The 17,634-nt window shown below is 43.6% G+C and overlaps 1 protein-coding gene and 7 non-coding genes across 8 annotated transcripts; 1 reads left to right on the forward strand and 7 right to left on the reverse strand.

Moving 5' to 3' along the window:
- Positions 1-268: 268 nt before the first annotated feature.
- Positions 269-342, reverse strand: trnan-guu. Its single transcript has one exon. It is a non-coding gene; the product is annotated as a tRNA-Asn (tRNA).
- A 564-nt stretch (positions 343-906) lies between these two features.
- trnan-guu lies at positions 907-980 on the reverse strand. The gene has a single exon. It is a non-coding gene; the product is annotated as a tRNA-Asn (tRNA).
- A 1,045-nt stretch (positions 981-2,025) lies between these two features.
- On the reverse strand, positions 2,026-2,099 carry trnan-guu. Its single transcript has one exon. It is a non-coding gene; the product is annotated as a tRNA-Asn (tRNA).
- Positions 2,100-4,149: 2,050 nt separating this feature from the next.
- trnan-guu lies at positions 4,150-4,223 on the reverse strand. Its single transcript has one exon. It is a non-coding gene; the product is annotated as a tRNA-Asn (tRNA).
- A 2,067-nt stretch (positions 4,224-6,290) lies between these two features.
- On the reverse strand, positions 6,291-6,364 carry trnan-guu. Its single transcript has one exon. It is a non-coding gene; the product is annotated as a tRNA-Asn (tRNA).
- A 564-nt stretch (positions 6,365-6,928) lies between these two features.
- On the reverse strand, positions 6,929-7,002 carry trnan-guu. The gene has a single exon. It is a non-coding gene; the product is annotated as a tRNA-Asn (tRNA).
- Positions 7,003-8,046: 1,044 nt separating this feature from the next.
- On the reverse strand, positions 8,047-8,120 carry trnan-guu. Its single transcript has one exon. It is a non-coding gene; the product is annotated as a tRNA-Asn (tRNA).
- Positions 8,121-8,293: 173 nt separating this feature from the next.
- On the forward strand, positions 8,294-16,928 carry LOC119779547. Its single transcript, XM_038279225.1, has one exon. The coding sequence runs from the start codon at positions 9,670-9,672 to the stop codon at positions 15,664-15,666; it is 5,997 nt and encodes a 1,998-aa protein (XP_038135153.1). The 5' UTR covers positions 8,294-9,669; the 3' UTR covers positions 15,667-16,928.
- Positions 16,929-17,634: the final 706 nt, after the last annotated feature.

The raw sequence follows: 17,634 nt of genomic DNA on the forward strand, positions 1-17,634 counted from the left end.
CAATATTTGCTGAGAAGAGTCTCACAGCACTGCACCTTATATGGATTTCATCAAAGGCAGGTGAAATACTTGGACATCAAAAACTGGTTCAGCCTTAAAGGCAAACTTTTTCTTAAAATAAATCTGAGTTTCGGTGTAAATTTTGTTTAAGACGAAGTTTATATATGCCACTTTCAAGAGAGGTGGACTCTCACATCAACTTATATGATTACATCACAGGCAGGTGAAATACTTGGACACCAATGCCTGGTTAAGCCTTAAAGGTAAACGTCCCTGGGTGGGCTTGAACCACCAACCTTTCAGTTAACAGCCAAATGCGCTGACCGATTGCGCCACAGAGACGAGTACAAGTATTTGTGGCAAGACGACGACCGACAAACCACCCTAGGCTAATTATTGAGTCAAAATCAGACAGTTCTGAACTTTAGTGTTACAACCATCAGCTTTTTTCCAGGATAGTGACACTTTTCCTTTGAAAAGTGAGACTTTTTCTTAAAAAGATCTAGGTTTAAGTGTTGTTAACAAAGTACCCTATGTATGCTACTTTCCAGAGTGCTGGAAGGGCATTTTCAAGATGAGTAGACGTTGTATCTAAGCCACCACATGGAAAAGCCAGGTTTTTCTACAAAGCTTTGCACCAATATTTGCTGAGAAGAGTCTCACAGCACTGCACCTTATATGGATTTCATCAAAGGCAGGTGAAATACTTGGACATCAAAAACTGGTTCAGCCTTAAAGGCAAACTTTTTCTTAAAATAAATCTGAGTTTCGGTGTAAATTTTGTTTAAGACGAAGTTTATATATGCCACTTTCAAGAGAGGTGGACTCTCACATCAACTTATATGATTACATCACAGGCAGGTGAAATACTTGGACACCAATGCCTGGTTAAGCCTTAAAGGTAAACGTCCCTGGGTGGGCTTGAACCACCAACCTTTCAGTTAACAGCCGAATGCGCTGACCGATTGCGCCACAGAGACGAGTACAAGTATTTGTGGCAAGACGACGACCGACAAACCACCCTAGGCTAATTATTGAGTCAAAATCAGACAGTTCTGAACTTTAGTGTTACAACCATCAGCTTTTTTCCAGGATAGTGACACTTTTCCTTTGAAAAGTGAGACTTTTTCTTAAAAAGATCTAGGTTTAAGTGTTGTTAACAAAGTACCCTATGTATGCTACTTTCCAGAGTGCTGGAAGGGCATTTTCAAGATGAGTAGACGTTGTATCTAAGCCACCACATGGAAAAGCCAGGTTTTTCTGCAAAGCTTTGCACCAAGTAATGCTAAGAAGAGTCTCACAGCACAGCACCTTATGTGGATTACATCAAAGATAGGTAAAATACTTGGACACCAATGTCTGGTAAGCCTTAAAGTTAAATGTTCCTGGGTGGACTTGAACCACCAGCCGACTGCACTGACCGATTTCACCACAGAGACAAGAAAAATGCTTAATTGAAAGACGGCAATTGGCAAACTTCCCTAGGTTAATTATTGAGTCAAAATTAGAAAGTTCTGAAATTTAGTATTGCAGCCGTCAGCTTTTTCCACGATAGTGACACCTTTCCTTGGAAAAGTGACACTTTTTCTTGAGAAAGTCTAGGTTTAAGTGTAAATGTTGTTAACAAAGTACCCTATATATGCTACTTTCCAGAGAGCTGGAAGGGTATTTTCAACTTGGGCATATGTTCAAGATGAGTGGACATTGTATCTAAGCCACCACATGGAAAAGCCAGGTTTTTCTACAAAGCTTTGCACCAATATTTGCTGAGAAGAGTCTCACAGCACTGCACCTTATATGGATTTCATCAAAGGCAGGTGAAATACTTGGACATCAAAAACTGGTTCAGCCTTAAAGGCAAACTTTTTCTTAAAATAAATCTGAGTTTCGGTGTAAATTTTGTTTAAGACGAAGTTTATATATGCCACTTTCAAGAGAGGTGGACTCTCACATCAACTTATATGATTACATCACAGGCAGGTGAAATACTTGGACACCAATGCCTGGTTAAGCCTTAAAGGTAAACGTCCCTGGGTGGGCTTGAACCACCAACCTTTCAGTTAACAGCCGAATGCGCTGACCGATTGCGCCACAGAGACGAGTACAAGTATTTGTGGCAAGACGACGACCGACAAACCACCCTAGGCTAATTATTGAGTCAAAATCAGACAGTTCTGAACTTTAGTGTTACAACCATCAGCTTTTTTCCAGGATAGTGACACTTTTCCTTTGAAAAGTGAGACTTTTTCTTAAAAAGATCTAAGTTTAAGTGTTGTTAACAAAGTACCAGTGTTGGGCAAGCTACTTGTCCATTGTAGTGAGCTAAGCTATCAGTTACTCAGCAATAAATTAAGCTTCACTACACAAAAGCTACCACCTAAAGAATTATAGCAAGCTAAGTTACACTAATGTGTTAAAAGTAGCTTAACTACATCAGAAGCTACTTAACGTTGTACCAACCTAATGTCAATTCAAAATGAGTCTGATGCACTGGTTAAAATATTTATTAAAGATCAGCCAATGACATAACACAGTGTAAACATTGCTTTATGATCAGCATATTAAAATAAAAACTAAAGTAATTACTAGTAGACAAACTAGTAAACAATCTGCTGTTATTAGAACCAAATTAAAGTTACTGTGTAGTGTTCTACACATGGAGACATGGCTATGAGTTTGCATTCAATGGACATCTCTAGGGAAAACGAAACCCTACAAAAGACCTCAATTAAACAGTTGATTCAAGTAACAAACAAAACTGTTTACAAAAGAAGGTGAAAAAATAAAGAAGCTAATTAAGAGATACATATATATACATATATATGTCTCACCATATAATTTAATTTCTACCTACATATTTATTCATTGTATTTTTGGAGGCAATAATTAAATGCTTATTTATTTATTTATTGAGCATTTATTTATTTATGTATTTATTTTATATACGGTAGAGCTGTTCCTCCATAAAAAATGTTATCTGTGCACAGCCTAAAAACAGATTTATGTAAACATCCTGTCAGGTAAACTAGGCCATGAAAATACAATATCGAAGTTTCACTACTGCTCTCTAATTACAGTATCTTAGTGGCACATAGATATGGGAGAATTATCCTGCCATAATGCAAGAGCACATAACTTCAATTAAAGAAAAGAATTTCATCTTCTTGCTCTCAAAACTTATAATGCTCACACTCAAAACATGCGCTCTCTCTCAAATCTTTTCTCTTCTCTCTCAAATCTTTGTTTCTTCTCTCAGATTTAATGCTTCTTGCACAGATATTTTCTCCTCTCGCTTGCTTCCTTCTCTTCGCGCACAAACCACGCTCTGTTTGAGTCTCAGATATGCTCGCAAACCCGTAGACTCTGCTTGCGGATTTGTTTTGCTCTCTCTCAGACTGCAGTTGGATCGTCGCCTAGCAACCTTTCCAGCCAATAGAACGACAGCCTCGGAAAGGGTGCGCTTGTTTAACCCTACTGAGTGTGCCTGTGCTACTACGCCGCTTATAAGAGCGTCAGCTGAAACTGCTATTTACAGTAGTTTTGTGGCTGATTGTTGTTTAGAAATAGAAAACCTGGTTTCATTTCTTAGTTATGCCCTGGATTTTGTAGCGTTTGTGGACGCTACGTCGCTACTTGATCAAAACAATAACGTCGCTACAGGAAAGTTACTTGATAAATAAAGCAGCGACGCTACGCTCAAGCTACTGGAAAATGTAGTTAAACTAATAGCTTCGCTACATGTAGCGGCGCTACTGCCCATCACTGCAAAGTACCCTATGTATGCTACTTTCCAGAGTGCTGGAAGGGCATTTTCAAGATGAGTAGACGTTGTATCTAAGCCACCACATGGAAAAGCCAGGTTTTTCTACAAAGCTTTGCACCAATATTTGCTGAGAAGAGTCTCACAGCACTGCACCTTATATGGATTTCATCAAAGGCAGGTGAAATACTTGGACATCAAAAACTGGTTCAGCCTTAAAGGCAAACTTTTTCTTAAAATAAATCTGAGTCTCGGTGTAAATTTTGTTTAAGACGAAGTTTATATATGCCACTTTCAAGAGAGGTGGACTCTCACATCAACTTATATGATTACATCACAGGCAGGTGAAATACTTGGACACCAATGCCTGGTTAAGCCTTAAAGGTAAACGTCCCTGGGTGGGCTTGAACCACCAACCTTTCAGTTAACAGCCGAATGCGCTGACCGATTGCGCCACAGAGACGAGTACAAGTATTTGTGGCAAGACGACGACCGACAAACCACCCTAGGCTAATTATTGAGTCAAAATCAGACAGTTCTGAACTTTAGTGTTACAACCATCAGCTTTTTTCCAGGATAGTGACACTTTTCCTTTGAAAAGTGAGACTTTTTCTTAAAAAGATCTAAGTTTAAGTGTTGTTAACAAAGTACCAGTGTTGGGCAAGCTACTTGTCCATTGTAGTGAGCTAAGCTATCAGTTACTCAGCAATAAATTAAGCTTCACTACACAAAAGCTACCACCTAAAGAATTATAGCAAGCTAAGTTACACTAATGTGTTAAAAGTAGCTTAACTACATCAGAAGCTACTTAACGTTGTACCAACCTAATGTCAATTCAAAATGAGTCTGATGCACTGGTTAAAATATTTATTAAAGATCAGCCAATGACATAACACAGTGTAAACATTGCTTTATGATCAGCATATTAAAATAAAAACTAAAGTAATTACTAGTAGACAAACTAGTAAACAATCTGCTGTTATTAGAACCAAATTAAAGTTACTGTGTAGTGTTCTACACATGGAGACATGGCTATGAGTTTGCATTCAATGGACATCTCTAGGGAAAACGAAACCCTACAAAAGACCTCAATTAAACAGTTGATTCAAGTAACAAACAAAACTGTTTACAAAAGAAGGTGAAAAAATAAAGAAGCTAATTAAGAGATACATATATATACATATATATGTCTCACCATATAATTTAATTTCTACCTACATATTTATTCATTGTATTTTTGGAGGCAATAATTAAATGCTTATTTATTTATTTATTGAGCATTTATTTATTTATGTATTTATTTTATATACGGTAGAGCTGTTCCTCCATAAAAAATGTTATCTGTGCACAGCCTAAAAACAGATTTATGTAAACATCCTGTCAGGTAAACTAGGCCATGAAAATACAATATCGAAGTTTCACTACTGCTCTCTAATTACAGTATCTTAGTGGCACATAGATATGGGAGAATTATCCTGCCATAATGCAAGAGCACATAACTTCAATTAAAGAAAAGAATTTCATCTTCTTGCTCTCAAAACTTATAATGCTCACACTCAAAACATGCGCTCTCTCTCAAATCTTTTCTCTTCTCTCTCAAATCTTTGTTTCTTCTCTCAGATTTAATGCTTCTTGCACAGATATTTTCTCCTCTCGCTTGCTTCCTTCTCTTCGCGCACAAACCACGCTCTGTTTGAGTCTCAGATATGCTCGCAAACCCGTAGACTCTGCTTGCGGATTTGTTTTGCTCTCTCTCAGACTGCAGTTGGATCGTCGCCTAGCAACCTTTCCAGCCAATAGAACGACAGCCTCGGAAAGGGTGCGCTTGTTTAACCCTACTGAGTGTGCCTGTGCTACTACGCCGCTTATAAGAGCGTCAGCTGAAACTGCTATTTACAGTAGTTTTGTGGCTGATTGTTGTTTAGAAATAGAAAACCTGGTTTCATTTCTTAGTTATGCCCTGGATTTTGTAGCGTTTGTGGACGCTACGTCGCTACTTGATCAAAACAATAACGTCGCTACAGGAAAGTTACTTGATAAATAAAGCAGCGACGCTACGCTCAAGCTACTGGAAAATGTAGTTAAACTAATAGCTTCGCTACATGTAGCGGCGCTACTGCCCATCACTGCAAAGTACCCTATATATGCTACTTTCCAGAGAGCTGGAAGGGTATTTTCAACTTGGGCATATGTTCAAGATGAGTAGACATTGTATCTAAGCCACCACATGGAAAAGCCAGGTTTTTCTACAAAGCTTTGCACCAATATTTGCTGAGAAGAGTCTCACAGCACTGCACCTTATATGGATTTCATCAAAGGCAGGTGAAATACTTGGACATCAAAAACTGGTTCAGCCTTAAAGGCAAACTTTTTCTTAAAATAAATCTGAGTTTCGGTGTAAATTTTGTTTAAGACGTAGTTTATATATGCCACTTTCAAGAGAGGTGGACTCTCACATCAACTTATATGATTACATCACAGGCAGGTGAAATACTTGGACACCAATGCCTGGTTAAGCCTTAAAGGTAAACGTCCCTGGGTGGGCTTGAACCACCAACCTTTCAGTTAACAGCCGAATGCGCTGACCGATTGCGCCACAGAGACGAGTACAAGTATTTGTGGCAAGACGACGACCGACAAACCACCCTAGGCTAATTATTGAGTCAAAATCAGACAGTTCTGAACTTTAGTGTTACAACCATCAGCTTTTTTCCAGGATAGTGACACTTTTCCTTTGAAAAGTGAGACTTTTTCTTAAAAAGATCTAGGTTTAAGTGTTGTTAACAAAGTACCCTATGTATGCTACTTTCCAGAGTGCTGGAAGGGCATTTTCAAGATGAGTAGACGTTGTATCTAAGCCACCACATGGAAAAGCCAGGTTTTTCTACAAAGCTTTGCACCAATATTTGCTGAGAAGAGTCTCACAGCACTGCACCTTATATGGATTTCATCAAAGGCAGGTGAAATACTTGGACATCAAAAACTGGTTCAGCCTTAAAGGCAAACTTTTTCTTAAAATAAATCTGAGTCTCGGTGTAAATTTTGTTTAAGACGAAGTTTATATATGCCACTTTCAAGAGAGGTGGACTCTCACATCAACTTATATGATTACATCACAGGCAGGTGAAATACTTGGACACCAATGCCTGGTTAAGCCTTAAAGGTAAACGTCCCTGGGTGGGCTTGAACCACCAACCTTTCAGTTAACAGCCGAATGCGCTGACCGATTGCGCCACAGAGACGAGTACAAGTATTTGTGGCAAGACGACGACCGACAAACCACCCTAGGCTAATTATTGAGTCAAAATCAGACAGTTCTGAACTTTAGTGTTACAACCATCAGCTTTTTTCCAGGATAGTGACACTTTTCCTTTGAAAAGTGAGACTTTTTCTTAAAAAGATCTAGGTTTAAGTGTTGTTAACAAAGTACCCTATGTATGCTACTTTCCAGAGTGCTGGAAGGGCATTTTCAAGATGAGTAGACGTTGTATCTAAGCCACCACATGGAAAAGCCAGGTTTTTCTGCAAAGCTTTGCACCAAGTAATGCTAAGAAGAGTCTCACAGCACAGCACCTTATGTGGATTACATCAAAGATAGGTAAAATACTTGGACACCAATGTCTGGTAAGCCTTAAAGTTAAATGTTCCTGGGTGGACTTGAACCACCAGCCGACTGCACTGACCGATTTCACCACAGAGACAAGAAAAATGCTTAATTGAAAGACGGCAATTGGCAAACTTCCCTAGGTTAATTATTGAGTCAAAATTAGAAAGTTCTGAAATTTAGTATTGCAGCCGTCAGCTTTTTCCACGATAGTGACACCTTTCCTTGGAAAAGTGACACTTTTTCTTGAGAAAGTCTAGGTTTAAGTGTAAATGTTGTTAACAAAGTACCCTATATATGCTACTTTCCAGAGAGCTGGAAGGGTATTTTCAACTTGGGCATATGTTCAAGATGAGTAGACATTGTATCTAAGCCACCACATGGAAAAGCCAGGTTTTTCTACAAAGCTTTGCACCAATATATGCTGAGAAGAGTCTCACAGCACTGCACCTTATATGGATTTCATCAAAGGCAGGTGAAATACTTGGACACCAAAACCTGGTTCAGCCTTAAAGGTAAACTTTTTTTTTTTTTTATCTGAGTTCGTTGTAAATTTTGTTTAAGACGTAGTTTATATATGCCACTTTCAAGAGAGCTGGACTCTCACATCACCTTATACGGATTAAATCACAGGCAGGTGAAATACTTGGACACCAATGCCTGGTTAAGCCTTAAAGGTAAACGTCCCTGGGTGGGCTTGAACCACCAACCTTTCAGTTAACAGCCGAATGCGCTGACCGATTGCGCCACAGAGACGAGTACAAGTATTTGTGGCAAGACGACGACCGACAAACCACCCTAGGCTAATTATTGAGTCAAAATCAGACAGTTCTGAACTTTAGTGTTACAACCATCAGCTTTTTTCCAGGATAGTGACACTTTTCCTTTGAAAAGTGAGACTTTTTCTTAAAAAGATCTAGGTGTAACCCAGGTGTTACTGGGATGTCTGGTTTTTTTTGTTAAAAAAGGAAATTCTGTTAAGACATATATGGGCTTATATAGTTCATAACTCCTGTATTATACAGTTGGTTTATTTTCATGTGCTATGCATTTAAATATTTTGCAGAGATTTACTTTAACTGTTTTGATTTAAAAGAGCGGGTTTTTCTTTGTTTTCCCGGTGGGGGGCGCGGTCCGTTTTCTGGAAGAGGGAAGAACGAGGGACAGTTTTTTTTTTGGGGCCCGGAGGAAAAAGAGAGAAACTGTACGGGAGGGCCACCGGAGTTTGTTTTATACCGAATCGGCGGGGCCTTTTGAAGGGAATTGGCCGTAGTGAGTGTTTAAGTGCTTAGTTTATACGTTCGCCGGTTTGATACGCCTTAACCCAGCCCGAGGGCAGGCCGAGAAAAGTTAGCCCCTGCCAGAGGTTGCTCGGAGCTACTCAGTTAGCGCCCTGGTTTCCGAACAGCCAGTGGTTCCACTGAAGTAGCCGACGAGGGAGCAACGCTACTCGGTTAGCGCCCTGGTTTCCGAACAGCCAGTGGTTCCACTGAAGTAGCCGACGAAGGAGCAACGCTACTCGGTTAGCGCCCTGGTTTCCGAACAGCCAGTGGTTCCACTGAAGTAGCCGACGTGGGAGCACCGCTGCCCGGATAGCGCCCTGGTGACCGGGAAAGCCAGAGGTTCCTCCGGCGACGTGGGAGGGATTTCATCAGCCACCTGGCCGGACATCTTGTGCGGCTCGCACACAGGGTTTTTTTTACATTTGTTTTTTTCCTCTCCACTGGAAGACTGGAACAACCGTACTGTGAGTAAGGGACCTTTGGAAAAGGATTATTTCTTCAGTTTACATAGACAACAGGCCTGCAACGATTATTTTTGGGGGTATTTTCTTTTATGTGCCGGCTATTTTGTTTAGTACCTGCGCAGGTGTTTCAGAGTTTTGTTATAGTGCGGCCACACGGTTTTTTCTGTCATTTTAGAGGTTATTTGCCCCTAGCGGCTGAGGAGTATTTGTTTTTTTTTATTCGTTTTATTGTAAAAGGGGGGTGTACAGGGGAATTATTATTTGTGTTGTTCGGCGTGTTTAAAATAAATGCTTTATTTGACATATATATATCTGAGTTTTGACCACTCACTGAATAGTTCCAGAGTATAGAGGTATAGCTTCAGAGAGGACCCCACCACCCTTAAGGGATCATAGGACATGATTTGGGTTACATAAAATGGCGACGAGGATGGGATTGATTTAATTAATTATTTATTTAATTAATAAATTTTCAGTGAGTGGAGTAGTGTCTAGACTAAAATAGTTGAAGCCGAACCAAAATAGTAGCTGCACAAACTTAATAAGATAACAGTAACAATGTCATTTTTGCTGAACTGGTGCCAGGGAGAGGGGGTAGACCCAACTCATGCATTAATAGTCAAAAGTGTTCCTAAAGATGCCCTTAATGAAGCTATTGAGGGCCATCTTAACGCTATTAAGTGTCTTGGACGTGTCAAAGTGAAAGGACGGATGTTTGATCCCGAAACTCGGGGCCTTGTGGTGCTATGTGCATGTAGCCAGACAGTGAACATCGATGCAATTCCCCCAGAAGTGAGGCCTGAAGAGGGAGATCCATGGCAACTAAGTATACCCCTGGACTCAAGCGCTCAATCAGTGGTCCCCCCTGACACCCCTATAGCTATGTCAACCGACTCAGATGCTGGAGTAGCAGGTACCCCTGACACCTCCAGTCCCAGTGACCCACATTTCACCGCTCTTCTAAAAACAGTGGGGGACATACTGGAGAAAGTCCCAAGGCCAATTGCCCCGGAGAATACAGCTTTTCGAAGGTTACGTCCCTTTTCGGGGACTGCACCTACTCCCAACGGAGAAGAGAACCTAGATACTTGGCTTATGCAGGCCCGCCTAATGGTTGATGAGTGTGAATGTTCAGCGAGTGAAAAGCGCAAACGAATTATTGAGAGTCTCAAGGGTCCAGCGCTTGAAATTGCGCAGGCTGTTAGGTCCAGCGATCCCCAAGCCACTCCCCAAGATTATCTGGGAGCTTTGGAACAAGCTTTTGGTTCATCGGAGTCAGGGGAAGATCTATACTATGCTTTCCGGGCGCTACGACAACATGCAGGGGAGCGACTCTCAGACTTTTTGCGACGTATGGAACACGCCCTGACTAAAGTAGTGTTCAGAGGCGGTGTGATGGCATCACAAAGAGATCGTATAAGAGTTGAGCAACTTCTCCGAGGGGCTGTGGAATCTGATTTGATGCTGGTGCAGCTGAGGCTTCGTGAACGCAAAGAGACACCTCCATCCTTTTTGCAGTTATTAAAAGAGATAAGAGAAGAAGAAGACCAACAAGCCGTACGGCAAAGGCCTGGCCTTGCAGTTACTAAAACGGCTGTTAGGCAAGTACGAGCTACTGATGACGAGCTTAAGCCCCAGGATGCGGCTAAGCTAAAGCAAGAGATAGACCATCTTAAGGTCCTGGTAGCTAAGTTGTCTGCCAAGGACTCTGGCCCCAGTCTTCCAGCCCAGGAATCAGAAACCTTGCTAGCACCCCGAAAGGATGTAGTAAACCACGAGCAGGAGGTGCACATGTTACAGCGTCAATTGTGCGATTTGCAACACCAGATACAGATAATGGCCGTGAGCCAGCGCCCCCCTAACCCTCGAGAATGGAGACCCCGAGATACCAATGAGCAACACAACCGACGAATGACAGGCCATAGCAAAAGTTCACCATCAGAGGGGTCAGGCGACTATTTTTGCTACCGGTGTGGGGAGGATGGCCATGTCGCTACGCGCTGTGAGGCACCTGAGGATTCAGGGAGAGTTATTACCCGCTTGATTCGGTCATTGAGAAAACAAAAAGATGGCAGACAGGAGGCATCCTCCAGCCGGGCAGGGACCACAGACACTCATGTGAAGCACCTGTCCAGTCGCAGTGACGAGCTCACCTCTCCGTCTGACGGGTTACCGGATGGATTAGTCGGGAGGCCCTCTGTAAGTAAGATCATTGTTGAGGGGACTGAGTGTAATGCACTCATGGACAGTGGTTCTACTGTCACCATCATTTTTGAGAAGTGGTATAATGAAAATCTGTCCCATATCAAAATCCAGCCCATTTCCAGTCTGTGCATTTGGGGTTTGAGTGAGTCTAGCTACCCATACAAAGGTTATGTGGCTGTTAACGTAAAGTTCCTGGAGGATGGGCCCAGTGAAAAGCCTCGAACTGTACTGGCCTTGGTTTGTCCTGATCCCCAAGGGCCAGACCAGGTACCGTTGATCATTGGCACTAATGCTAGAGGTTTCCACCATGAACCAGTGTCCGACCCTATGGCTTCGACCTCACATCAGGCTGCATCTTGGAGGATTGGCACCCGTATATTGGGGACGGTGACGGGTCCGAATGAACAGAGGGTTGGCCAGGTAACATGGAATGGGCCCGGACCACTTAAGTTGACTCCTGGAGAAGCGCGCATTGCAGTAGGTAGGGCCTGCATTCACACACCTGGAGCTCCAGGGATATTGGTCCTTGACAACTCCAACACCCTGCCGCAGGGGGTTGCTTCACCCCCCTGTGTGGTCCTTCCAAAAAACCTGGATAAGAATCATTGTGCTGTACTGCTACAAAATGTGTCCCTAAAAGAACGGTGCATCCCAAAGGGCACCGTCATTGCTCAAATACATACTGCTGACGTTGTGACAGAGGTAGATCAGGGCCAGTCCTCCACTAGTAGCCTATGTCCAGAGCTATTTAATTTTGGTAGTTCCCCTTTACCAGCAACCTGGAAACATAGGTTGGCGCAGAAATTGTCAGCCCGGACAAGGGTTTTTTCGGTAGAGGAATGGGATGTGGGGCTAGCCAAAGGAGTGGAACATGAGATTCGACTCAGTGATCCTAAACCATTTCGTGAGCGATCCAGACGTATTGCGCCCGCAGATATTGATGATGTGAGGCGTCATTTGCAAGAGTTGCTGGCGGCAGGGATAATCAAAGAATCCCGTAGTCCCTACGCCTCACCTATTGTGGTGGCCAGGAAGAAAAGTGGCAAGATTAGAATGTGCATCGATTATCGCACTCTCAATTCCCGAACCATCCCAGACCAGTATACTGTACCGCGGATAGACGATGCACTAGACTGTTTGACGGGCAGCCGATGGTTTTCAGTGCTTGACTTGCGAAGCGGTTATTATCAAATACCGATGCTGGAGGAAGATAAGGAGAAAACAGCTTTTCTTTGCCCTCTAGGCTTTTACCAATTTGAGAGGATGCCACAGGGCATCACTGGGGCCCCTGCCACTTTCCAAAGGTTAATGGAACGAGTGGTAGGGGACATGAACCTGCTGCAGTGCATTGTCTACTTGGATGACATTATAATTTTCAGCCGCACACTGGAGGAACATGAAGAGCGCCTCCTTAAAGTCCTCGATCGGTTAGAAGAGTTCGGCTTAAAAGTGTCCATCGACAAATGTCAGTTTTGCCAGACTCACGTCAAATACGTAGGGCATGTTGTGTCTGCCGATGGTGTGTCTACTGACCCCGAAAAGCTCAAGGCAGTAGCCCAGTGGAAACAGCCGACTAATCTCAAGGCTTTGCTGTCCTTCTTGGGCTTTTGCGGCTATTATAGGCGGTTTATTGCCCATTACTCTGCTATAGTACGCCCACTTACTGACTTGACCAGAGGCTATGCCCCTCCTCAGAGAGGGCGCCCACCGAAGTCCACCAAAGACCAACCCTATTTAAATAGGTCTGAGCCTTTCGGGGATCGATGGACTGATGAGTGTACGGAGGCTTTCATAAAGATAAGGAACTGCCTGACTAATGCTCCCGTGCTTGCCTTTGCCGACCCCAGTAAGCCCTACATATTACATGTGGATGCAAGCTTTGATGGATTAGGGGCCGTGCTAAATCAAGAGTACCCTGAGGGATTACGCCCTGTAGCTTTCGCCAGCAGGAAACTCAGTGCCTCGGAGAGAAACTACCCAGTCCACCAGTTGGAATTTTTAGCGTTGAAGTGGGCGGTAGTCGACAAATTTCATGACTATCTCTACGGAGCCCAATTTACCGTTAGAACTGACAACAACCCGTTAACCTACGTGTTGTCCTCTGCCAAGCTGAATGCTTGTGGGCACAGGTGGTTAGCAGCTTTGGCCACTTACAATTTTGGGATTCAGTACAGACCCGGACGTGAGAACATTGATGCAGACCTGTTGTCAAGAAAGGAAGGAGGGTGCGATAAAGAGAGTGCAGAGGAAGAAGGATGGATACCACCATCAGGGGTGAGAGCAGTCTGCAAAAGTGTCAGTTCATCCCATCTCCCTGGAACTATTTCGCGAGGGGTTGACCAGCTCGGAGCGTCTCCTGACTGCATCCCCCATGCTTATGTACACCCTACTTGGGTTAGTGCTAAGTCATTGGAACAGCTGAGTGTAAACGACTTACAGTTAGCTCAAGATCAAGATGTGGTCATTAGTAAGGTGAAACGAGCCTTGGCACGGGGTCGGCGCCCTTATGTCCCCCTACGTGAGGACGCTGAGGTTCACTTATTGCTGCGAGAGTGGCCCCGGCTAGTTCAGCGGAGGGGGGTCCTGTACAGAACCATATGTAAGAGGTTAGGGAGAGAGATACTCCAGCTTGTCCTCCCAAAGCAGTTTCGTCCCCAGGTGTTAAAAGCTCTGCATGACGATGGGGGGCATTTGGGCATCGAACGGACTATTGAACTAACCAGGGACAGATTCTACTGGCCCAGGATGGCCGCAGACATTGCCAGTTACATATATAGCTGCGGAAGATGTGTAGCGCACAAATCCCAGCCCCACCGAACTGCTCCTCTCCACCAAATGACCAGTAAGGGCCCACTTGATTTAGTGTGTATTGACTTTTTGTCAATGGAGCCTGATTCTCGTGGCATTGCAAATGTTTTGGTTGTAACAGACCATTATACCAGATATGCTCAGGCTTATCCCACGAGAGATCAGAAAGCCTCAACAGTGGCCAAAATCTTGCTGGAAAAATTCTTTGTCCATTATGGACTACCTGCCCGAATCCATTCGGATCAGGGCCGCGATTTTGAGAGTAAGCTAATCAAGGAACTGCTCACGGTACTGGGTATCAAAAAATCAAGAACCACGCCATATCACCCTCAAGGGGACCCACAGCCCGAACGTTTTAACCGGACCTTGTTGTCCATGTTGGGGACACTGGACCCGGTGAAGAAGAAGTGTTGGAGTCAGCAAATTGCCGCTATGGTGCATGCTTATAATTGCACCAAAAGTGATGCCACTGGCTACTCCCCGTACTTCCTTATGTTTGGACGGGAAGCGCGCCTCCCGGTGGACCTATGTTTCAGTTCGGTGCAGGAGGGAGGAGAAGGAAAGTCCCACAAGAGATATGTGGAGACTCTTAAGAAAGACCTGCAAGTTGCTTATGAACTGGCTGTGCAAGCAGCCGACAAGAATCACCAACGCAACAAGCAGGCCTACGACCGGAGAGTTCGCTCCCACTTGTTAGAAGTAGGTGACAGAGTACTTGTTCGTGCTTTTGGGGGCACTGGCAAACAAAAACTGAAGGATAAATGGAACTCTGTCCCCTATGTAGTTCAAGAAAAGTTGTCTAACCTTCCTGTGTACAGAGTGAAACCCGAGAAGGGTGCAGGGGTGGTGAAAACTCTGCACCGAGACCACCTATTACCAGTAGGCTCTCTTGTAAGGTTACCCGAAGGGTCTGATGAGGCTATGGAAACAGTCCACAGAGTGGAGCGGACACGGCTGCAGTGTCGTGCTAAATCCGAAGGAGTGGGACCCGATGAGTCAGACTCCGAGGATGATGAATATGTATACACCCCTGCAACAGTGACAAGCTATGCACCTTACCCGGTCCCCGATGGATCGTCACTGTCAGTGAGTGATGGTAGTGAAGTGGGTACTGGCTTACCTCAGACTCATGATGATGTGGAGGGGATTATTCAGGTGGATACTGATGACTTGCAATTAGGCCTGGGAAACCATGTTGAGTCAAAGGAGGATGAATACTGTAACCTGTCGGAAGGGGGTGGTGCTGAGATACCTTGCACTCCCCAGTTTCAAGGTGCTGGGTCCGCAGGAGAGGTCGAGTCTCTCACAGATGACAGTTTGGGGAACGGGGGACAGGCAAGAGATATTGCCCCTCGAGAGAGACGAATAGTCAAGCCTGTGATCCGTTTCACTTATGATGAACTAGGGACACCCTCTGACCATCCATTGGTCATACAGCATAAAGGAATGAAAATATGTGTATCCAGGGATGGGGAGTTGACTAAGCAAGGTCGAGTGGTCAACTGTTTAACTATTAGTATCTTACCTGGTGACAGTGGTTAGTTCAGTCTGATGAGGACATCCAGACCTTTAGAAAGGGGGGAGTGTAACCCAGGTGTTACTGGGATGTCTGGTTTTTTTTGTTAAAAAAGGAAATTCTGTTAAGACATATATGGGCTTATATAGTTCATAACTCCTGTATTATACAGTTGGTTTATTTTCATGTGCTATGCATTTAAATATTTTGCAGAGATTTACTTTAACTGTTTTGATTTAAAAGAGCGGGTTTTTCTTTGTTTTCCCGGTGGGGGGCGCGGTCCGTTTTCTGGAAGAGGGAAGAACGAGGGACAGTTTTTTTTTTGGGGCCCGGAGGAAAAAGAGAGAAACTGTACGGGAGGGCCACCGGAGTTTGTTTTATACCGAATCGGCGGGGCCTTTTGAAGGGAATTGGCCGTAGTGAGTGTTTAAGTGCTTAGTTTATACGTTCGCCGGTTTGATACGCCTTAACCCAGCCCGAGGGCAGGCCGAGAAAAGTTAGCCCCTGCCAGAGGTTGCTCGGAGCTACTCAGTTAGCGCCCTGGTTTCCGAACAGCCAGTGGTTCCACTGAAGTAGCCGACGAGGGAGCAACGCTACTCGGTTAGCGCCCTGGTTTCCGAACAGCCAGTGGTTCCACTGAAGTAGCCGACGAAGGAGCAACGCTACTCGGTTAGCGCCCTGGTTTCCGAACAGCCAGTGGTTCCACTGAAGTAGCCGACGTGGGAGCACCGCTGCCCGGATAGCGCCCTGGTGACCGGGAAAGCCAGAGGTTCCTCCGGCGACGTGGGAGGGATTTCATCAGCCACCTGGCCGGACATCTTGTGCGGCTCGCACACAGGGTTTTTTTTACATTTGTTTTTTTCCTCTCCACTGGAAGACTGGAACAACCGTACTGTGAGTAAGGGACCTTTGGAAAAGGATTATTTCTTCAGTTTACATAGACAACAGGCCTGCAACGATTATTTTTGGGGGTATTTTCTTTTATGTGCCGGCTATTTTGTTTAGTACCTGCGCAGGTGTTTCAGAGTTTTGTTATAGTGCGGCCACACGGTTTTTTCTGTCATTTTAGAGGTTATTTGCCCCTAGCGGCTGAGGAGTATTTGTTTTTTTTTATTCGTTTTATTGTAAAAGGGGGGTGTACAGGGGAATTATTATTTGTGTTGTTCGGCGTGTTTAAAATAAATGCTTTATTTGACATATATATATCTGAGTTTTGACCACTCACTGAATAGTTCCAGAGTATAGAGGTATAGCTTCAGAGAGGACCCCACCACCCTTAAGGGATCATAGGACATGATTTGGGTTACATAGGTTTAAGTGTTGTTAACAAAGTACCCTATGTATGCTACTTTCCAGAGTGCTGGAAGGGCATTTTCAAGATGAGTAGATGTTGTATCTAAGCCACCACATGGAAAAGCCAGGTTTTTCTGCAAAGCTTTGCACCAAGTAATGCTAAGAAGAGTCTCACAGCCAGGTTTTTCTGCAAAGCTTTGCACCAAGTAATGCTAAGAAGAGTCTCACAGCACAGCACCTTATGTGGATTACATCAAAGATAGGTAAAATACTTGGACACCAATGTCTGGTAAGCCTTAAAGTTAAATGTTCCTGGCCTGTTGACCTTTGCTCCATGTCTTCCCTCTTTCTTTAATTCCATTTCCTTTCTGCCTAGATTAAAAAAATATGTATACGCATTAAATAAAAGCCCACTAGAGCCTAACCAATCTTAAACCAAGTGTTTATATTCTTCATTTTATGTCACACAATTTTAGGTAATTTGGGATTGCCAAATGATTTTTATTTGTTAAGCAACAGAATAGTGAGAAAGGGAACTTTTTAGGAATCTTTCAACACTTTTTAAAATTCTGTTTTCTTTTATATTTATGCTCCAAAATGTCCACTTATAATTTTATCCATAAACATTTATATATATTTTTCTAAACCGATGCATGTACTTTTTGAATTAAACAAAAAGAGGCATAGGTGTTTAACCTTTT

The sequence above is a fragment of the Cyprinodon tularosa genome, unplaced genomic scaffold (genome assembly GCF_016077235.1).
Source record: "Cyprinodon tularosa strain WSP-4 unplaced genomic scaffold, ASM1607723v1 ctg149, whole genome shotgun sequence".
NCBI lineage: Eukaryota > Metazoa > Chordata > Actinopteri > Cyprinodontiformes > Cyprinodontidae > Cyprinodon > Cyprinodon tularosa.